The sequence below is a fragment of the Leucopleurus acutus genome (genome assembly GCF_964270905.1).
Source record: "Leucopleurus acutus genome assembly, chromosome: 12".
NCBI lineage: Eukaryota > Metazoa > Chordata > Mammalia > Artiodactyla > Delphinidae > Leucopleurus > Leucopleurus acutus.
The window spans coordinates 21,421,922-21,444,814 of record NC_139154.1 but is presented as its reverse complement, the minus strand read 5'-3'; the positions used below and the strand labels follow the sequence as shown (position 1 = coordinate 21,444,814).

Genomic DNA, 22,893 nt, shown 5'->3' with positions numbered 1-22,893 from the left:
TTAAACTTTATAATGCTAATTCTTCAAAGGTAAGCAGGGCTAGGAATTGCAATTGTATCCTCAGGAATCTGGTGCAGGGTGATGGAAGAAATGGCTAAGAGCTCTATAACATGTGATTTAAAATCTCCTTTCAATTCTACGATGAATTACACTGTAGTCAAAGCAGCAAAGTAAGTGCACACAATTCTTCATGATCATAAGAATGGAGACTACTATCACATCCAAAAGATGTGTTAAAATAATTCTGGCTGTAAATAAGGAGAAATTGCCTTACTAAAAAATTAAATAAATATGCAGTAATTTACAAAACGAAAGTCAGTTCAGTAAGATGAAGGATGCTCCCTGCAAGCGTTTCCTAGGAAGGTACACAAAAAACTAACCTAACGCGGGTCAGCAAAACACAAATGCGTCAATTTCACCGTTTCAAGAGCACTGCAGCCTCGTCTGGACCTCCTCCTCTTGTCAGGCTACAGCTCTCATAGCACGTGCTTTAACTTTTCTGGGTCTATGTTTTTGAGAGACTTATTTTTAACTTCACTTAAAAGGTAACTCATGACAGCTATCCCAAGCAGTTTAAGGAAATCCACCAGTGATGTGACCCAGACACGGGGCAACTCAAACACACTCGGATATAGAAGTCACCTCCCTCTCTCTTAACATGATGAAACAGAGAGTTCTACTGCATTTTAAAAGACACAGGCTTGAGAGAGTCACCTATTTTTCTCAGAGGTAGTGAAGAAGTTAATTAGGAAAAAGAAGGATTTTAGTTTAAAAAAAAAAAATCAGATAATGGTACACAGAACGGGGCCCAGCACTTCGCAGGACATTAGAGGACTATAAATTGTGACACAGCTACCAAGGGCAAACATCCTAGGCACAAATTACTTCTCCAATTTGGAAAGAACTAACATATTTAACATTACTTCTACGCTGAACATAATGTCATCATTTTGATGATATAAACACCCCCAAGAAGGCCTTTAATATGAGGAAAACCGTGCCTGCAATGGGCAGAGACGGCTCTTCCAAAGCCCTCGGGGGAAGCGGGGGTAGGGGCTCACGGAAGGGGCAAGGGAAGCCAGGACAGACCAAGGCCCAGAGGGTGGAAGAGGAGGACAGTCTATCAAGTTATGGGCCCTTCCGGAACACCAGGAGGGAGGACCATCTCGAGGTTCAGCAGGGGAACCCTGAGGCCCTGGTGGCTGCTTCCATCGCCCTGGGCCAGGCGAGGGGCCGGGAGTGAGAAGAGCTGATGGGGTCACAGGGGAAAGGCAGAGCCGTCATGGACACGCCAGGAGAGCCCGTGAGAGGACGTGCTGTGTCCTCATGCGTTTACACGGCAACGTCCATGGAGCAGGAAACTTTTCTGAATACAGTGGCAGGGCTCCTCCCTGTTTCAAACAGCCCATGGCAGGATTCCGGGAGTGTTAACAGGTGTGGCACTGGAAGGCGCCGTCAACGCAAGAGCAGGCACACCTGCGGGGCTGGGGGAGGTGGCGGACGGGGGTGACAGCCAGGAGGCGGCAGAGCCATGCGCGCCGCAAACTCGGAGAACCCCTCTCACGGTGTCCACACAAGCCTGCGCAGTGAGGCAGCTCACGGCCCCCTCCCGCAGACTCTCGGCCCAGGCAGACTGCTTCTAAGAGCTCCACTCAGATGTCAGGCCCAAGTCACAAAGAGCAAGGGAAAAATGATAAACTGAAACATTTAAAGAAAAGCAAATTCGACAAATTTCTTCATTCTCCCTATAAATATGGGCCAAATCAAATGTCTTTCTCATTTTTCCCTTTTCTTCTTTATATGACGAAACGGAGATGAGTCAGGCTTTGCAACACCCGACGGCTGAAACAAGGGCAGGCCTGTGTGTGTCCCTGCAGGATTCCTGCAGGGACAGGGTACGGGGACGGACGTCAGGAGTCTTCCATCTCACCTGCCAACGACGCCTCCAAAAACACATGCACTACCTATAAACGACCGGTCCACCCTTGAGACTAAAAGCGACAGGGTCAGAGTCACAGTGAGATACCTACCCCACAAGGCAGCGCACAGAATCTCGGAGTTAAACCTCTTCTTATATTTGCGAATCTCTGGGGTGTCGCTCTGTGGCCTAGTGTTGGTGGGATTCACATTGACCACTGAGCCTTTCCGGGTAGGATCTTGCCTTATGGCCTCCGATCTCATTCCATCACAGGAAAATCCCACTGAAACACAGGACACTGGAATTATTCTGTGTCTCCACGGGCACTGGGCCTGCTCCCTTCCCCGCTACGCCTCAAGCAGATATTCGTGTCACAAACAACTCTTTGCCTAGGAAGAGCAATCTGTAAGGAATGTCCATGGAAAAAGGAAACTGACTCTGCAGCTCATTGCAAATAAGGCAGCGCAAGCGGGCTGGGCATCTGGTCCGAGGTCTGCGCCTGCCAGCCACCAGCATGCGTGCCCAAGCCACCAGAAAGAGCGGAGCAAAGTGCCCGAGCCCGTCGTCAGCTGCTTTCTTGTTGCTGCTTTACTTACCCACAGAAGTCACTGTTGTCCCACTAGATGGAGAAATCTGTAGTAATCTGGGGTCTATAAAAGGTGTAAAGGAGGAGGAAGATTTGTGTTTCTGGAGTGTGCTACTAGCGGACTGAGTCTGCAATGTAAATTCAGTCGTATTAATACAATGACAGTAAAGGAACAAACACAGAACACTTCAATCCACCTCTACAATGCACTGCTTCCCAATACAAAAGCCCTATCCCCCCGCTTCCTCCCCCAAAATGCTCCGGAGGTGCTTCTGCATGTGTACCCCACACCCCCCAGTACAGGCTGTTTAACCGGGAGCCAAAGAGAGCTACCCCTCTTTTCAGACATATCGCTCCTCTAAGACGGAACACGCAAGCTACCAGCAAAATCTATACTTCACGCTCCTCCGGTTTTTAATAAATAATTATAATGAAAACTCCTAAAGGAAGTTTGAAACGTCTTGATCTCAATTCATCAATTTTTGAATTTACTCTCCTGCCCCCCAAAAAGTCCAATGAATCTATGTTGGAATACTGGCAAATCTTAATTTTATACCGTTTCTTTTAAAGTGAGCCTCTTGCCAGAAAGCTACAGAAGCTTTGGCCACCATCATGTTAGGTGCATCATCATAAAATCCACATCAAATAGGGGCTCATTAGTGAAAGGTGCAAATACAGAGTAAGGCATATCCTTTTGCTCTTTTAGGAATAGGAGTGTTTTGGTTAATAATGTAACTTAAGACAGAAGAAAAATAAAAAACGGCACAAAGGAAGTGAAACAAATTGTTAAGTGGAAATGTAATGACAATTAAAAACAAAACAAACAGAAAAATAAACTTGCCAGTTTAGTGAGTTAAGGGTTATTGTAAATACTACACATTAGAGCAAAATGGAGCCAAGTGTAAATATAAGAAGGGATGTAAGTGTAGGTGGGATATATAAACGGAGGAAAAAACCCATGTCTGACCACGTGCTTTTGTCCTGTACCGTTGCACCCCCCTGGGCAGCTGAAGTCACAGGTCCTGCAGCCCACCCCCTCCTCAGCTCTCCCCTCCCACCTGACACAGCTGCCTGCTGGCAGGCTTCCTGCCCAGGCCCACGATCTGGGGCCCATCCAGCTGATGGCGGCCAATGGGATGCCGAGCCTGCCTTGGCAGTCAACTTGCCCCTGGCTCCTCAAGGGGAGGGAACCAAAATAGGACCAGGTGGGCAGGCCGGCAGTTCAGTGCTTACATTGACACGATTGGCTGAAGCTACGTGCCACTTGCAACCTCCTCCAACTGTTAGACAAAGGCATTGAAACCAAACCTCCCACGAAAACGATCACTTGCTTAACTAAGGACAGGGTGCCCACGGTGGACTGTCCCTGCGCTTGGGGCATAACCCTGTTCCAAACAGCAAGAATCACCCAACCGGCACCCAGACTGAGAGCACACAGCCACGCCTTCGAACAAGCACACAGGATTTCCCATTCAAAATTTGAAATGAAAAGCACGCTCAGTTCTTTGCCCTTCTTGTTTAACATCCTAATTTTCTAGGTTTCCCCCAAAAGCAATTTGGCCTCTTAAACTCTGAGTGATGGTAAATTTCAAGGAGAGAAATCCTTCAACAAGGATAAGAGTAACCAACCAACAACACCCACCCTCTCCCCCCACCCCCCGAAACAAACAAACAAAAAAGATCCAGCCCTTTTGGAAGGAGGTCCCTGTACAGAGCAACACATTTATCCTGGTAAGGCCAAGTCTGCTTAATCAAATGTTTCTGTATTTGATGTACTGGATAAAAAGAATGAAAAAGGCAGATTCCACAAATGACTACCAGAATTTCATGCCAAATACATAATGCATCTGAGAACACAGCAATCGTTTTAGACTTTTTTTTGAAAAATAAACTGAATGAGGAAAGCCATGCAACTACACTTATCTAGAGAAAGGTAAACAGTGAACTGGCAAGTTTGGGGGGAGATCGCTCCAGGGTTAAGGGGTTTGTATGCAGATCTGAAACTTGTTACTGGGGGGGTGGGGGTGGGGGGTGGGGGAGAGAAGGGGAGGTGACAGAAGGCGGCGGGCGGGGAGGGGAGGGGAGGGTGTGGGAAGGGCTCTGCAAACTAGCTCCTAGGCAGTGCTGGTCTAACCCTGGGAGAGCAGCCAGCTGTGGTGCGAGACATACCTCGTTAGGAGTGAGCTTGTCCTGGGGTGTCTGTGGGGACATGGTGGGTGTCGGCTGGCTGGAGGATGGGGAGGAGGAGGTGGAGGAAGTGGAGGAGGAATGGCTTTGCTGTAAGAGATCTGGCAAGAGGTGAACGCGACCGGCAAAGCCATTGCTCTCATGATGGCTGGCGCGCTTTTGGTCAACTGCACTCTGCAGAGAAAACAGGCACACTGGTCTCGCTCGCGCGCCGCTAGCATTGCCGAAGACCCTACTGATACCTGACTGCTGGCGGTGCTGTGTGACTCTCAACTCTGTTACGTCATCAAGGGACGACTGGAGGAAATCAGCCTGAGCTGCTCACGCTTCCTCGCCAAATGCCTAGGCTGAGCCAACAGAACTCACGGCACCGCATCTGGTGACCGCAGAACCCAAACAGCGGGTGTTTCATCTGGTTTACCTGCCACAGGAGCTGCTGTTACCAAAACCACTGGCTTTTCTCTTTCCTTTTTAAATCTGTCTAAAGCTCTAGAAAGTACCCGTCACCTCTTTGAATCCTGGTCTTGTCCGGACCAGGCCCTTCCCGCTTTCCATACGAATGCAATGCCAGAGCATGAAACACACTCAGGGAAAAGTCCAAAGTGCTGCACAGGTGCCCTGCTCCACGTAAATGAGAAGCACATCCCTTTCTTCCATCTGAGCTAAGAAATGAACAGACCCTTGTAAAACTTGGTAATCCAAGCGGAGCACACCTGGGTGGCACACCATTAATATTCAACGAGGGAGGAGCCTAACGCCCGGAGCACAGAAGAGAGGCGCCCCCCCCTGCTCCGGCTCCCGGCCCCCGGGCAGCTCCTTCCTGCCTGCCTAGCCGGCTCCCGCCGCAGACGCCCGGCCTCAGAGCCGAGAGCTCCGCGCAGACCCCCGCTGCCCGGCTGCAGACCCGCTGCAGGCCGTGGCGTGCCCCCTGCGGCTTCTCTGTGCTCAGATGCAGACCGTGGGGCCCGCGGGCTGCTGGAATGAGGGCTGCCGCGTGACATGCAGGCGAGCGGGGCAGGGGGGGTCCCCGCTGGCCGCCTCGGGGCATGCAGCACACGACGCTACCCTCCGGGTCTCTTGTTAGGTGAGAACAGACGATGATGTAGAAACAGCATGAGTGAGTGAATGAGCAAGTGGGTTAATGACTACAGGTGAAGCTAGCCTCCAACGAGGAGAGAGGACGCGGGTACCTGGCGGACAATCAGGGTGCCCTCCTTGGACGGGGTCATGGCTGGTTCACTCTCCACGTCGTCGTGGACGATCATCGTTTTCACGGACTCCGTCTCACCGTTGCTCAAGTTCAGAGATGACCTATTGAGATAAAATCCAGACGTGAAGGGCCATGACCGCGAGCCGAGGGCACACCGTCGAGATTTTCCACCTTCTCGGAGTCCTAAGCTGAGATCGGGCTACAGGCATAAAGTTTCCTCTAGGGAAATGAACTGCCGTTTCCCTTTTTTCACAGCCTCAAATTAAGAGGAAGACATGAAACACACGGAGTACTGGGAGAGGCCCTGACATGCACACACACCAACGAAGAGAAGGGGGAAAACAGAAAGGCCGTCTGCTGCTGACTGCACGACGGGGAAACGTTAACTGTTCACAGGATCAGAGGACAGGTTTTCAACAACTGGTCCCAAGTGGACAGAAGGCCCGGTGGGGACACGCATCCCCCCTGAAGCAGGGCGGGACTGACGCGGCTCGGGCGTCCTCCGGCCCCGAGGTGGGCTCCTCGGGGCCTTCCTGCTCCACGTCGTCGTCCTCCTCATCCGTCGTCCCGGACTCCTCGCTGGACGACGAGTAGTCTGTCACCTTGTGCGGCGGCCGCACGTCTTCCGCCGCTCGGAGCTCTCTGGCCAGGGCCGTCAGGTCCTAGTGCAGGAGACAGAAGAGAGGGTCAGGCGGGAGAGCGACGGGGAAACAGCGCAGGGCCAAGCGCTTCGTTCTCACTATCCATCTAACGGCCGCGCCAGCTTTGCCAAACTGCCTTGCAGGCTGTTCATCGGTATCATGGAGGGGAGCTCGCAAAGCTTTCGATAGAAAAGACGAGAGCAAGAAAAGTCAGAAAGATAAAACAAAAGGTAGAAAAGATTTTTTTAAAAGTCCAAGGTGGTGGGGCTTCTCTGGTGGCGCAGTGGTTGAGAGTCCGCCTGCCGATGCAGGGGACGCGGGTTCGTGCCCCGGTCCGGGAAGATCCCACGTGCCGCGGAGCGGCTGGGCCCGTGAGCCATGGCTGCTGAGCCTGTGCATCCGGAGCCTGTGTTCCGCAACGGGAGAGGCCACAACAGGGAGAGGCCTGCGTACCGCAAAAAAAAAAAAAAAAAAAAAAGTCCTCACAGCCGTAAAAAAAACAAGAGCCGAGAGCATTCTTCTCCGGCTATAAAACTCTGGATCAACAGCTGTGTGCAGACAGACCTTGGTAGTGTGTTATAAAGACGCCCGCCCCTGTGACAAAGTCTTCTTTTGAGGAGATTTTGCAGAAAGCAAAATTTTAGTTAAACAGGGGTGATTTCAAGTACTTATTTGGTGAGGTTTTTAACTCCAACTTTTATTTTTAAAAATTTCCAACTCGCAGAAAATTGAGAGTGAAGTGAGCACAGGGTACGGCTCACATCTGGCTTAACCGAGGGCCAACAACTTGCCACGTGCGTGAACAAAGTTCCTGATGTGTGCTGCGAGAAAGCGCTGCTGTGTGTCTGGCCATGGGAAGGCAGCTGGGCAGGCTACCCTGCCGCTGCCTCGAGCGTGCACGCTGGAGGGGGAAGCGGCCCGGGGTCAGCGCTGCTGTTCACGAGGGCTTCAGTTCCCTTTCCTCTTCTACATGCAGACACTGTGAGACCCGATCGACTGTCCAAATATAACTTCTGAGCTTGACTATGATCTCTATTCTACATTTTCATACAGAAGTTCAACGTACGTTATCTTTCCACTTAAAATTTTCACTTAAAAAGTAGTGGTTTTTGGAAGGCAGGCTATGCGGCCACTCTTCCTTCTGGCGTCGCTGCTTCTCACCAGTTAAGAACACGCTTCTTTCCTTGGAGCCTGAGCCTCTGAGACAAGCAAGCAAGGACTGGCCTTGAGTCCTGCTCGCGACTTCCCGAGAACAGCTGCGGCTTTTTGTTCAAGTGACTTTAAAGGGCCATATTTAATAATAAGAATGAACGCATGCAGCAAATTTGGGGTGTTAAAAAACATGCAGCAAACATTCAGGGTTTCTAATTCTAGAAGAGAGCAAGCTGAGGAAGGAAGAGGCATGCAGGTCGAATGCAGGCTAAGGTTAGAATGCTGCCCCGACGCTGAGCTGTTCAGACGGCGCTTACCACTTCGCCCTTCGGTCAGCGGGGTCCCATCGAGCCAGAGAAGCCATCGGTGAGGAGGAACCCACAGCACAGGAAGCAGGGAGGAAAGAAGGGGGGAGGGGGGCACAGAAATCAATGCAAGCGGGAGACAAAACCACCCCAGCAGGCTCAAACCCCCAGTGCGCCCAGTGACGGGCAGCTACTGCGTCGAGGACTAAGGAGGAGAGGAACAGCCACGCCGCCGCCCCACATACCAAAGGGCAGCATTTAAACCACGGGAGAGTTTAAGAAGGTGGGGGAAAAACATCTCTTCCAAAAGCCAGTATTCTAGATGCCCACTCATCAAGAGCATGTAAAGGTTGATGCCAAGCAAAGAGACAGAAGGCTTTTCTTTCTTTTGTATTTTTTAAATGACTAAGTGGGGGGGGGGGGGGGGGCAGCGGCACAAGTGGGCCAAGGTTTACAGCTTTCCTTATAACCCCTCAAACCTGCGAGACCCCACAGGGAGGCCTGCAGGCCGCGCAAGGAGAAGGCTTTAATAGAAAGATCTCACTGGAGTTTGAAATGAGTAAAATGGATTTTGTGCAATTCTTACAGCGGGCTTGAGAGGTCTAAAAACTTCCTTTTTATCTTCAGGCTTTTTTGCTGCATTTTCAAGGCGCTGAGATGGCGAGCCCTCAGATTTGGATGACGCTGTGAAGTTCAGAGACAAGAAAGGCCGAGTCACGTAAACATCTGAGTGTGGGCCACGAAGCCACCCAGCCCCCCTGGCCCCCGTCCTCTCCCCTCATTAGCCTTGCTCACAGCAAGGTCTCCACGCGCTGGTCTGAACCCCGGGGTTTGTGACTCCTTCCCGAGAACCCTCGACTGTCACACTGCACTAACACGTGTTCACAACTCCTTGTGACGTTACATCAATAACACAGTAGAGGGAATTTCCACTAATCTATTCTTATGAGTAGGTTAAGATAACCAATACTGATGACAATACCGATGGAGTTTAGACTCAGAAGAGTGGGTTCAAATCTCAGCTTGGATATTTTGCTAATCACCTTGGACGAGTTACGTAAACTCACTAATCTGCAGTTACTTGAATCTGTAAAATGGAGACAATATATACCCATCTCCTGGGGTTACTGTAAGGATTAAATGAGACAGTGCATGGACAGTACTCAGCATGTGTAAGCTTTCAAAACCTCACTCTTTACTATTAAAATTATGACAACTATTATTAGTGTCACCAGCAAACCTACACTGAAACACTGTTTTGTATTCATAATACGCAGCTGTGAAAAATCACAGGTCTTTTCCATGATTGAAAAGGATTTCCAAAATACAGTCAACCCTTGAACACACGGGCTGGAAGTTCGAAGGTCCACTCACGTGTGGATTGCTTTCAACAGTAAATAATTCCGTACTACAGGACCCACAGCTGGTTGGATCCATGGGCGTGTAACCACGGATGCAGAGGAACCGGGGGTACAGAGGGTCGACTACAGATGAGGATTTTCAACTGGTGGGGGGTATCCCTAAGCCCTGGGTGTTCAAGGGTCAACTGTACTGATTGGAGCCCGATACGGTGAACAGGCACAGGGAAAAGGAAAGGTAGGCATCCTACATCTCACTCTGAAGCGCTCCCCGGAGCCGCTCTGAGACCCAGGGTGGGAGCCGGGCTGGGATCCTGAGTTGCTGGACCCCGAGGAGCTGCCACTGCCAGGCCTGGGCACCAGCTTCTCCACTCTCTCCCATAGCAGCCTGGGCTCGATGCTGCTGTTGGAGAAGACGACGAGAACAGCTAATGCATTATCCCAAGATGCAGGGTCAAATTATAAACATGCGCACCATGTCATTCGAACGCAGGGATAATGAGAAAATCAGCCTACCAACAGCATTTAACGTGAAATTCACCAAAAGTTACAGTGGCATTATTCATTGGTTTTATCTCAGATATCTTAACAAACCCAAAATGCTAAAAGACATTCTACCATTAGCAGACAAATCTTCTCTGGGTGTGAGAGGAAACGCTACTGTTTGGTCTAGAAGTGTCACTAGTTCTGTCTCAGCTACAAACTCAGTTTCTTACTATGAAAAATTCCACTTACATAATTACACACAAAATCAAACTACACACAAAGTCCCAGTACCGACCACCACCCCTCACGGCTCTCAAGAACTGACACTTAGGCAGTACGCTCGTTCTTTCGTGCTCTGGGCTGGAAATGTGACCCCACATGGGCCACGGTGTATCCCTGCCGTTGACACACCACAGCCTGAGTTTTCTAGGTGAGAATTAACACACGGACTCGGGCACAGGAGAACCCCGCAGCTTCTGGGCTGTCACCCACTCCACTCCCTCACGTTATATAGCGAGACACCAAGGACAGAGGTTCAGCGATGACCAGAGTACAAAACACTCAAGACGACCTTTCCTTCCTCTAAAACGGTGCTTGGCTGGTCGACGGAACGGAGGCGATGACAATATTGCTACCGCTGGGAATACGGTCGCCACCGGCTACGTGAGGTAAGGAGCCCCTGGAATGTGGCTAGCTCAGCTAAGAAAATTAAGTTCTAATTTTATGTAATTTTAATTAACTTCAATTCAAATTTAAGTAGCCTCTTGTGGCTAACAGCTCCCATATAAAACAGAACGGCTCCAGAACCTGAAAAACACTTTGTGGTTAATTCACGAGTTTCTTGCCAACTCCGAGTCAACCACTCCCTTTCTTCCGTAGCCTGTGCGATTTCCGTACACTCCCAGAGCCCCCAGACATCCTTTGGATAGCAAGCCCTCTCGGGTTCCCCCCTTCCCTGCTGTTCCTTCCTGTTACTCTCACTGAGACAGGCAGTTTTCACCTTAAAACTGCTGCAACACACAGTCGGATTTAATCTCTCTTTTCACCGCAGATCAATTTGATGTCATTCATGTGAATGGACTTCACGGCATTTTCTTTACACACGGATCGCCTCTTTGCCCCAGAACTTCCAGGTTTATGAGCATTTTTATGCAAGCAGACGGTAGAAGACTGCAGGACACTGTGTAGTAAGTCTGCCCCTGAGCTTCGCTCTTCTCTTACCTGGTGGAGTTTCTCTGACCTGCTTGGCTGTTTTGCTGCCCACTGCCCTGCAGTGGGGAATCCCGACGGGACAGGACGGGGGACCGGGACGTCGTTCTCACAGGAACCTTTGGGTACAAAATACAGCAATTAAATTACTGAAAACATGAGGAGGAGAAGAAAAGACTACTTCCTACCACACATGTCTCTAAGGCAGTCCTAGTTACCTTAGCCTTGCTATCACCGACCTACCCCCAACCCCTGATCCTTCTCCGCCCTCCAGTGATACAACAGAAGAGTAGTCCAAGCCGTCGAAGGCACTGGGACAACCTTTCTATGCTCCTAACCACATTTAAATGATGTTGGCACTGAAGCTTGGTGGCAGGGCACGTACAAAGCATCTTACTGAGATAATGTGAGAATCAGGAAAACAAGCTCAGAGAAACCAAACAATGGCCTACAAATGGATCAGCGAGAAACGAAGAATGTAGGAAGCAAGAAAATACTCAGAGGAAGCAAATTCCAAGTGGAGGAAAAATAAAATGTGTCTTTTTGTTTAATTTCAGCGTTAAGTAATTATCAAACCAAAAATTTTAAAAACATGGAATTAAAAAAAACACCCAAACAAAAACAAAAATCCCTCAATTAAAAAAAAATCATTTTCTGGAACATTTATGTAAATTTTTTCCCTTATAATACCTTTTCTGAAAATTTTGATACTAATTAATGGTGCAAAGTAATTGATAGCTTTTGTATGAACTTAACACGACAGCTGCTAAAACAAATTTTGATTCGGTCTGTTCTAGAAGCATACCCTTTATAGATGTACTCTTAAGTTATCTGGGTCCCTTGTGCTTAAGTACAGAGTCAGCGACAGCAATGAAAAGGTAACTGGCCGATGGCTGAACCTAACTGCCTCACTATGGAATTTTCTCCCCACCGTCAAAAGTTCCTCTGCCATTGCCCCTTAATTCTGGTGACGTCACCACACCCTTAATTGAAATAAATAATGTTTTAAAAGTAACGAAAAGGAAAAAGAAGCGCACGTCTGTCTTCCTGCTCCTTACCCTTGGAGGGACCTCGTCACTGTCTGATCTAGACCAAGCCTTTTGGGCGGGGTCGGGTACCTCCGACTTAGAGTCAGAACTCTGACTTAGCACCTCACTGCGGGAAGGTGGACATGGGTCCTGAGAGCGAAGATGGTGGTGTGCAAATTTGGGAGGAGAAGGGTCACTGAAGGAATGGGATCGCGAGACAGGGGAAACACTGTTCTTGAGAGATGCCAGGTGGGACCACTGTACCTTACAAGAAAACAAAACACAAAACATTCAATGCGTTCTGCAGAAAACGCTTTTCTGGTCAATACCAAATCCAAAGCGGGAGCCGGGGCAACGCACAGGAGGCAGTCAGGACTAGGTCAGCCAAGCAGTACGACAGTTATGCTCTAAGTGGAGAGGTGGTCTGGGGAGCACAATATGTAGAAAAGAACAAATGTACATTTATAAGGAAAACTCTTAATATCCAGACAAATGTTAGAGAGCAGTAAACGTGAAGATTAAAAAAAAAAAAAAAAGCCTCACAGCGCTCCTGTCGGAGGGGCAATGTGCGGCATGCATTTCTGCGTCAAAGCAGCGTGGACAGGCAGAGAGGGAGGAGACCGCAGGACGGACATCGCCACACGTGCAAACCTCTCTACCCACCCTCCCGTTACCTGGCAGGGCAAGACGTCTGACCAAGTAACAACAGAGCCACATGTTTACTGTGCAAAGACCAACCCCGCATGTTTGGACAGATTATAAGAGTGTAACTTAAAAACAGCCAGCTTTCCAAATACAGCACCGATTTTCCTTCTTTCTTGTCCCAAGTCTTAAAACACTCCAACCCCACAGAACTCCACGTATCTTTGTATTAGTTAGAAAAGAAAAGAACTTTGATTTCTTTGTATCCTATTCAGCGCTAGGATTCCCTAAAAGGACTGCTGAGGGGGGTATTCCTCCTACTTGACAACTGAAGAAATAAGACAGGTCCTTGGCAACTGAGTTCATCTGGTCACTTCCAAGTCGGAAAAGCAATCTCTGAAACAATCTGCATTTTCTTGAAATTATACTTTTTGTTTTAAAATAACTGTTCAATGTGGAAATTTACATAATTCTAGCTATATATCTATTACATCACATTTAATAAAAACAGGAAATACCAAATCAGGATTGGCTCAACCTTGCCAAGCGTTAAGATCCAGAATTGGTTCCGAAAGAATGTTTTCGTAAGTACAGCTTTTGGCCAAAAGCAACTTTAGATAGAAAAGGGACTCTTTTTCCTGGCCCTACGTTAATTAGTCAGCAGTATAAAAAGCAGTCTACACAATTCATGAACTCCTATTTTCTAAACTGTTAGTGGCCACATAAAGATTTTCTATTTACGGTAAGTATAACGTTCATCAAACCCATTTTCCTTGTCCCCATTCCCCTCCCTTTCCCCCTTCATCCTGTCCTGCTTTCTTCTGCATCCTTCTTCTTTCCATTCCTCACTCTCTGGAGTTGCCCAGAGGCTTGTGCGTCAGCTCTTCTGTGAATCGAGACGCTGCTGGTCTCACGTAAACACCAACCTCCCAACACCCTGCCGAGCTTAATCCTGGGTCTTCTTTTTACTGTAAAACTGCTCCATACCAAGGATCTTTATTGTAAAGTGCATTCAAGTCCTCATCCGGGTTTGTGTGAACACCACCGCTACCACTACTGTCCCCCAACACATGCAAACATCAGTGACAGGTAAACTCGGGCTCAAGGACTTGAGCCCAGTACTCCGGATGACACGGCTGCAGGGAGCAAAATGCCTGAAAGTCAATGATTTTCAGCAGGAGTGGGAACCAGCGTCTTAAGCATCTCTGGGATCTCCGACATGCGTCATCTCTGCCGTCCGCTTTCTCCGCCAGACAGCACGGAGGTCCCCGACCTGCGAGGCCGAATGCTGAGGCCGACCCAGTGGCCTCTATCCTGACCTACTTCAGGAAAACCCACACCCAACCCACCGGGCCGTAACCTTTCTTGGATGTTGAACCTTTTGAGAATCTGATAAAAGGCCCTCTTCCCAAAAATATATGTACATTTGGACAAAGCAAAAAAATTTTACGTGGAATTTCAGGGCCGCCCACTCGTAGAACTGGCTGGGAGCCAAGGACCCCAGGTTAAGAAAAAGTCTCCCTCTGTGTACTTACGACACTAACTTTCTAAAAACTAAACTGAAAAGTCTCTGTATCTGAGTAAGGACGCACTTGTTTACGAACATCTGAGTCAGGGAAGGCAAAAAGTCAGACAGAAAGAAGAAATCACCGAATCCAGATATTCTTAATAAGTACAACCTCAATCTTTAAAAAGAAATTCCTGTTTTTCCCTATCAACTGAGGCTACGTCCTGCTTAGTCTAAACTCCCTCTGCTAAACTCCTCTCTCTCTAAATGCGGTAACAAACCAAACTGAGCGGTTCAAGCAGGCTGGTGGCTCAGTGAGCCTCTGTGTGCGTCTCCTTGACCCACAGCCAACTGGCCGTTCTACCTGTGGCTCGGCTGGTCTCTGCAGGGCAGGGTGCACAGACTCGGAGTTGCCATTGGAAAAAGATTCTGATCTGGAAGGCACTGGTGGCTCCAATACTCTGCCTGTCTGCTTAGACTGGGCTTCAGGGGAGCTGTGGTTAGTTTTCCTAAATCTATCTTCCACCTGCGTCAGAGAATTAGAAGACATAACTCAGGGTTAGTAGAAAAAAGCAGATACCGAAGAAAGCCTGAAAGTGGAAGGAGTCTAAAAAGAAGTCTTCTGTTTTCCTCAACTACAAGAAAAGAGAGGAGGCATATAACACGAGACTAGGATCTGATGCAGAATACGGAATATTCATGAAGACAAAAATTTAGAGAGGCAGCCTTTAAAATCTCCCCCGGCAAGAAGTCTAGGATTGCACGTGAAGATACACTAGGAAAAGAATTAATCTGTCGCAACCAACTAAACCCACGGATTAAAAGAACGTCACCGGGAATCTAACACACGTTTCATTCCACGAAAAATAAAGGCACTGCAGAACAAGCAGGACACTTGCTCCTAGAATGTGCCGTGTGAGGGCCGGCATGGCGGGAGGACGCCCCCGCCCGGGCCATCATCCCGCACTCTGCAGCCCGCCCGGCCCACCCTGCCAGGGTCCGAGGAGCGCTCCGGCTTCATCGCATCCTCCCTGGGAAGCTCTGGGAGCCCAGATGCCCCAGTTCAGTAGCAAACCCTGATCACCAAAAAGCCAGTGAATCGGGCCCAGGCAGGCTCCATCCTCGCGGCAGTTTTGGAAAAACAGACGACAGGCCACCCTGCCCATCATTTACAGCACAAAGAAAAATGCTGCCACACAGCCTCCTCTCTTTCCGTCTCTTGGTCAGCGTCCAGGTCCCCCGAGATCTGCAAAGCTCTGAGGCGCTCCGCTCCCCTCTAGACAGACACTAAGCAGAGAAGAGGCCCCGCCCTGTGCCCTGGGAGCGCGCCCGGAACGGCGGGGGCCGTACCTCGCGGGCCCGGTCGGCGGGCTCGTGCTGGGCCTTGGGCTCGGCGCCGTGCAGGCCGGCCTTGCTCCTGTCCGGCGGCGGGGGCGGCCTCCGGGGCTCATGCTGCAGAGACAGGAGATAGGCTTGCTCCTGCTGCAGCTGCCTCTGGAGCCGCTCCGTCTGCCGCTGCTCCTCCAGCTCCCGCCAGCGGCACTCCTTGGGGGGAGAGGGACACTCAGTCCGGGGCCCAGCGCCCGCCTCGCCCCGGCTCACTTCTCCCCAGCCCGGCATTCACCGACGCTTGTTTGGTGACAGAGCACAACGGCCGGGATGTAAAATGGCAGGTTACCTGTGGGAAAACCTGACAGCTTGTCGCTAAGCATACTGTCACTGGACAGAGTAAGAGAGAACCCAAGGAAACGCTGGTCTCGGCGGTTTCAAAGGACACTTGGAGTACTCTAGGTACGGGTCCTACGGCACGTGCCTTGAACCGCCAGCTCTTGGCATTCTAGCCTGTTCACCGAATGCCAGGTGCTGTGCAAAACCTCGTCTATCTACCAAACGAGAACAGTTAACCCAGCAACGGGAAATAAAGAGGTAACCAGAAGCCGCCCCGACGTGGGCCCTGCCCTGCCCAGCACGGGGAGCCCTAGCTACGGGACGGGGCCAGCGCGGGGCGTTACCAGTAGCATGGCCTGCTCCTGGAGCAGCTGCTGCTGAAGGAGTTCCAGGTGCCGCTGCTCCTCTTCCAGCTGCCGCCTGATATACTCCTGTCACACAGAAATCAGCCGGCCATCAACGGAGCCCCAAGGAAAGCACCAGAACCACCTGCTGGGGCGCCCAGAGCCATCCGCCCGATCATCTGGGGTAAGCCACTGAGCGATCAACGGCTCAGACAAGCCTACTGCCGAGGATTTCCCCAAGAACTTCGAATTAGTCTCTAAGATCTAAAGAGTCTAATAAATGATGACACGCACTCAGCGATGGTGTGTGTGTGTGTGTGTGTGTGTGTGTGTGTGTGTGTGTGCGCGCGTGAGAGTCTATGAGAGAGATGAAGGGAGCGAGAGAGGGAGAGACAGAGAGAGAGAGAAAGGGGAGACAGGCGTGAGGTGACACATTTTCAACGGGAAGAGAACGATAAAGCTCTGTAACAACAAAAACACATCCAAAGGACGTTACATAAAGAGGAAAAACCCAACCGTGAAGGAGCATGCATATCTGATGGGCTGGAGACCTTGATCTACGACAGCAGATTAGTCTCTAGCAAGCCCGTATCGAGAATATTCTCTCCCAGCTCTCAGGATTTTGGGGGAGGCTCAAGTATGAAATAGGCGTGAAATCACTTCGCAAAGTAGGAGCATTTCACAAATAACAGACATCTACCTCCTTCTTTGTCAACAGGGGAGAAGCTCACTACTCTGGAAGAGGAGCAGATTGAGGGGTCCGGGAGGAGAAATTTTATTTTGAAATCAGATTATTTATTTACAGTGTCTACTGCCGACTGAGGTGCACACCTTAAGATAAAAGCAGTCCTACATCTGGGCCGAACAGGAGTTTTAGTTAACCACTCGTCCTGGCGGAGAGAATGCTGGGCAGAAATCATGACAAATTTCCTCGGGAACTTTTTTTCTTACAAAGCAAATTTAGCCCAAAAACGCCAATCTGGGGTAAAGTGTACCCACAGGGCCACTGGCAAAGGCCCCCTAGTTCCCACCCAGGCTCCAGTCCCGGGCCTGGAAGCCCCGCCCCAACCCCGACGACTGAGAGGACTCCGACTCCCAGCTCCCCTCTTCCCGAGCCAGACGGAGCTGAACCACAGCTGCGAGCTCAGGTCACTACATCCCTGGTTTTCTGCCTTCACATCACAGGAACAACCAGACAACGACACATGTACACAAACAGGCACATTCATGCAGAAACGACAGGTTCCTACAGCACGGCTGACACGGGAGTATTTTGGAATAAAACTGACTTTTGATGCCATTTTTATAAAAGAAGAGGTGAAGAATACTTGCTATACACAAAAGCCAATGACTCCATTAGAACACTGAAGGTTAGGATTACATTCACACCCTCTTCTCCCAATCAAGGTCAGAGAATTATCCCTCCGTGACTCAACTGTTTCAAGTTTATGTTTTCTCCTCTTTGTAGTCCCCAAGTATAAATCAGAACATGAAAACTAAACTCAACGCACCACAGTTAACAGGCCAACAACGTCAGTAAAGTAAGAGATCAAGGGAATCACTTAAATTTCAACAGAAAAATAGTATGTAGACCCAACACTGGGAAAACCCGAGGCAAAGGAGAGCAGCTGAATGATCAAATCTGGAAGCTAATACCACTGTTTACAAGCATTTTAAGTATGAACTTCAGCTATCATTTAAACTGGTCCTCCTTCATATATTTTTTCCTTGTTCAAAGCTCGTAACAAAGAGTGATCAATTCAAAGACATGACGGGCAGAGAGGCTATGATGGGATTCACGCGGACAACGCAGACAACAAAAAGCACAATTTCTGCTTGCACAGGTGGTTCAGGAATCAGACTCCTAAAGGCAACTTTATGTGATGTTAATAACATGCTGCAAATATCGCTAAAATCTGATCGCTTTGGGCTAATGTTATCAGCTGTTCTAACGTCACGTATGTACGTACTGAATTATATGCGAATACATCTTAAAATATTCAGTTAGTCGCTGCACACTTCCAACACTTCTCGTAGGAAGTGTCTTACAGTTGGTTTTAAATTTCATTAGACACATTCGGAAATCTTTCAGGCCTCATACTAGTGGAGACCACCCTGCTGGTTTCAAGAGCTTTCTAAAGTGTACCGATTTCTGTATCTGTCGGTAAAGACAAGAGATTCAGTTTGTTGAAGTGAATATGCTTCCAACCGTGCTTCTGCATTTTCAGACTAAAGTCCTGAACACGTGTGCACACGCGTGCATGCTTTTTGCCCCGGCTCCCCCAGCTCCGCACGGTGCCAGCCCCCGCGGTCCCGGCCGGAGCGCCCCCTGCGGACCCACCTGCTCCCTGTCGACTCTCCTCTTGTCCTCCTCCGCCCGCCTGCGCTCCTCTTCCTCCTGCCGCCGTCTCTCCAGCTCCTCCAGCCGCCTCTTCTCCTCCTGTTCCCGCCTCCGCTGCTCGCGCTCCTGCTGCCTCCTGGCCTCCCGCTCTCTCCTTTGTTGCTACGGAAGTAAAGCGACCCAGTCAGCGGACTCTGCAGCCACGGCACGGCACGCAGGATGGTCTGCTGACCAGTTACGGGGAGAGGCCAAGAGGGAGAGCTCGTGGAGCCCACCTGCACCGGCCACCTACTTGCACACTGCCCCTCCGCTCACACACACCAGCCTCCTTGGAAGTACCCGTCAGAGCCGGGTTTCACGTGCTATCAGTTATTCCCCGTTCTTCGCTGAAGCACAGCAGTGAGGGGACAGGGAATGCTGTATCCTTCAGTATCACTAACAGGGTTACCCCGGGCCCTTCAGTCAGAAGAAAGAGAAGAGAAATGAATACAGGAGAACAGAAATAGCGCAGAGAAAGGAGAGAAATACTTAAAAGAGGAAAAAGGCAGCACACATCAGGGAGAGAAGAAGTGACACCAACGAGAATAAGAGATGCCATTATTATTACCATGAATGTATAGACTGCCGTGAGCACAAGCTCACGCGGTGCCTCGCATGGCGCTAAGTATCCAACGGTCTTCCTTCCATGTCCTTTACCTACTACGATTCTCATGACAAACCTAGGAAGCACTTCACTCCTACTCCACAGAAGAGGAAACAGATTCAAGCAGAGAGAAGTGACTTGTCCAGAGTCACCTGGGCGGTAAGCCCCCAGGTCGAGGGCCACTGTGCCCCCCACCGTTAATCAGACAGCATCCTGCCTCCCATCAGCAAGTGCGGAAGGTGCCGTTGAGTCACCAGACTTGCTCCGACAGCCCTTCCCAACGCAGACCATCTGTCAACCCCTCGGTACCTGGCAGCGTGACCCTGGGCACATGTCTGGCCCCTTCTCATCCAGCCCCAGACATCTATCTGTCAGTAAAGCACTGCCACCGCGCAGAGTATAAATCAACCAACTCCTCCCACAAATGTGCAGCGTGCTGGCCTGCAAAGTGATGCAGCCACCGTGCAGCCCCCCTGGGATGGAGAGGCGCCCCATCTCAGCACAGCGGCCGCCGGCTGCAGACGGCTACTCAGCACCTGAAATGTGCCCAGCACGTGAGGGAGGAACTGGGTTTTTCGTTTTAATTTACTAAAGTTAATTTACATTTAAATTGTCTCTAGCACAGCTCTAGAACCACAGCCACAAGAGAGGAAGGCAGGTGGAGACTAACAATTCCCCTCCAAGTCAGTCAGACAAAAGGAAAACAGAAGAGAGAAGAAAGGCAACCAGTGTCGACCCCTCAGAACTCCCCCTTAGCTTTTCGAGCCGATCAGATTCAAGCGAACAGGTCAGAAGAGGCAAAGAATATCATACACTGAACTTTACCACCTTCAGGTAACAACGTGACTTGCTTATGAGCCAAGGTCCCACAAGCAGTGAACTGTCAGAGGACCGTCCCCCTCGGAAAGGTCTGGGCTTTCCCTTTCCCTCCCCACCTCCCGGGCTCCCAGCAGGCTCTACAGGCCAGCAAGGCAACCGGAGTTGAGGGGAAAAAACAAAAAACACACCCAGAACTTTTATGTTCTTATACTCCCAGCTCATTCTTTAAGATAGCTACTTTTGCACGTTTCATAATGTATGTATCAGTACGATACAAAATTACTAGATGTATCTCTATCAGATACATGCTCAATTTTTTTTTTTTACTGATGGAATGCAAGATTCAAAAGCTTTCTGGGCCGCTGCACTGCACTAAACAACGCCACGTGACCACAGGCACCACCGCAGCAGCCTCAGAGATGCACCCGCTGCCCTGTCCTTACAGACCACAGAGGCTACCAAAATTCTTTAATTTTTAGGAACAATGCTGAAGGAAAGGTGCCACTTAGCCCCCTGGGATCACAAAACAAAAAGAAAAGCCGTGGCTTCACTTACTTTCTCCTCTCCTGTTATTTACAGAATCTTGAAAAATTCTTTAGTTCAAAAAAAAGCAGAGCTGACGCCTTGGCTATTATCAGCAAGGACTCTTCCAGAAAGAGCCAGACAAGGAGAAAAACTGCAGTGAGAGTCCTGGAAGCTGCCACGCTGCCCTGGAAGCAGGGCTGCACTCTGGCCGCCACACAGCCATTAAGTCCAAATGCGGCCAAGTGTCCACCTCACACCAGCCTCGAGGTTCAAATTTCTGTCTCCAGAGAAGACAACGGGAGATCGCAAAGGAAGAGCGGAGGGAGGGAGTGAAGCAGCGCGGGAGCTGGCTTCCCACACGCTGGCCCCTCACCAGCAACTCCAGCTGCCTCGGCCCACCGAGCGCAGGGCTGACCCTGGTCCAGCCCACGCCCAGGAGCCTTCTCAGCTCACCCCCTGCCTCGCACCCCTGCGCTGTGGTCCTCCAGAGTCCCGGGGAGTGACGGGACCCCATGCACATCCTCTGGCGCCTCAGTGAAAGCACTCGTCCTCACACCAGGCAGGAAGCCCCAACGTGGTGAAATGTGCAGAATCCATTTCGGGGGGTTATTTCCAACTACACTGAGGGCAGGGCTCCCAGGCCGGTGGGAAACCTTGACTTCATCTAACTAAATGCTACTAAGAATTTGTAACTTTCAATTTCAAATGCCCTTACAGGTAGCCTTTTCCATTTTCACTTGTGTTTTAAAATTTTTATCAAAGTACTAGACTTTAACCATCCTCAAGCCATAAGATATACACCTTTGTTAACGCCCTTTCTTTTATTTATTAACATTTGCTATGTTGCCGCCCCATGATCACTTATATCTAAAATTCCACGGTGCCGTTTTGATTGTTGTTAACTAGTGACTACCTGGAGAATAAAAATCTGAGGCCAATTTTTAAAAATTTAAAATAAAATTTACATTTAAAAGAGTAAATAAATCTATGTTATTTTGTCCAAAATATATACATACATACATGAATAGTAAAAAAATTGCCTTATTCTTGTTTGTTTGCCTGTTTTTTCATGGGCCCATCATAGCATCATCTGTAAAGTCTACACCATAAGACTCCTTTCCATATGGTCAAATGGGTCAGGTATTCTTTCTTTCTTCTAGAGATGAACCCTCTCACAGCCCTTTCTCTTCTGGGCCAACCTAAACAGGCTGCTCTCCAGGCATCCCATCCTTCTGCCCACCTGCTTCCTAGGAACACTTCTGGACCCTCTCCTGTACAGGATCCCCTGTCAACTTCTCTCTGATTTGCTGGAACACATCCTCTAGTAGTTTCCGGAGCAAGCGTGAAGACAAGTAGAGGACCTGAGAGACTCTGTAGGTCACAAAAGCTCTGCTCCCATGCTGTGCATATACTTCTGGCCGGGGGCACCAACTTCCCTTCAGAGTTGCAGAAGCACTGGTATGTCGCCTCCTACTTTCTGGCGTTGCCCATGTGGGTCCTTGGCACTTCGTGGCAGCCACACCCACACCCCTCTGTGTGCTCCCCTGGCGGCAGCTTTTGCCATCCTCTTTTCATCCTTGAGTTTCTAAGCTTCCAAGATGATGTATGTGCCTCTGAACGGCGGCTTTTCTCATTCGCTGGGCTGGGTACTCGGTAAGCCTTTCAATTCAGAAATTATTTCTTAGTTCTGGAAACTTGTCTTGAATTCCTGCTGCATGTTCTCCCTCTGGTGTTCACTTCCTGGACCATTTGTTAAATGTGAGTCAAACCACCTGGACTGACTCTGTTTTTCTTCTGTTCTAGTCCCCCTACACTTATCTTCTCTCCCCACTTTCTGGGAGTTTGCATTTATTAAAAATTTTAAAAAACTTTTTTCTGAATAGTCGTTTCATGATTTTTATATCTTCTCTCTGTAAGGATATTAAGATTTCTGGGCATGTGTACATGTATGTGTGTGAGATATTTTCTCTGTTCCCTACATTGTCTCTATTTCCTTCATGCTCCTTTTGCTGTGTGTCTTGGAACCTTTCAGTTAAAGATTTTTCTGCGTCCTCAATCTCGGGCCATCTACTGACATGCAAGGCAGTGAAAAGCAAGCTGTCAAGCGGTGGCTGTGAAGCTTCCAAGTCAGGTGACTGTGAGGCAGCGTGACCTCTTCCCCTGGGCGGGTGAGTCTCTGAAGAGAGGGATCTGTGCAGTACTGAGTCCTCAGGTGAGGAGAGGGTGCAGTGGATGGGGGTGCCTGGAACGCACGTGGCACCAGAGGACGGGCTCCAGGCGAGGCGGGCGCGCTTGCCGTCATGCTCATCAGCACTTAGCTCTTC

The 22,893-nt window shown here is 49.6% G+C and overlaps 1 protein-coding gene across 21 annotated transcripts in view; it reads right to left on the bottom strand.

The window, feature by feature from the left end:
- MAP4K4 (mitogen-activated protein kinase kinase kinase kinase 4) overlaps positions 1 to 22,893 on the bottom strand; it is a gene marked incomplete at its 5' end in the record, with an annotated part of 171,631 nt that overhangs the window by 13,307 nt on the left and 135,431 nt on the right. For 2 of the 21 annotated variants that reach the window (XM_082851731.1, XM_082851732.1), the window contains 11 exons: positions 2,031 to 2,201; positions 2,515 to 2,632; positions 5,882 to 6,002; positions 6,388 to 6,563; positions 8,586 to 8,683; positions 9,609 to 9,760; positions 11,065 to 11,171; positions 12,111 to 12,344; positions 15,580 to 15,774; positions 16,242 to 16,328; positions 18,583 to 18,744. In XM_082851731.1, the coding sequence (XP_082707857.1) occupies positions 2,031 to 2,201; positions 2,515 to 2,632; positions 5,882 to 6,002; positions 6,388 to 6,563; positions 8,586 to 8,683; positions 9,609 to 9,760; positions 11,065 to 11,171; positions 12,111 to 12,344; positions 15,580 to 15,774; positions 16,242 to 16,328; positions 18,583 to 18,744 (1,621 nt within the window). Of the gene's footprint in view, positions 1 to 2,030; positions 2,202 to 2,514; positions 2,633 to 4,673; positions 4,866 to 5,881; positions 6,003 to 6,387; positions 6,564 to 8,585; positions 8,684 to 9,608; positions 9,761 to 11,064; positions 11,172 to 12,110; positions 12,345 to 15,579; positions 15,775 to 16,241; positions 16,329 to 18,582; positions 18,745 to 22,893 lie in introns of all 21 variants that reach the window. The other 19 variants (XM_082851739.1, XM_082851738.1, XM_082851746.1 and 16 more) reach the window with 18 other exon arrangements.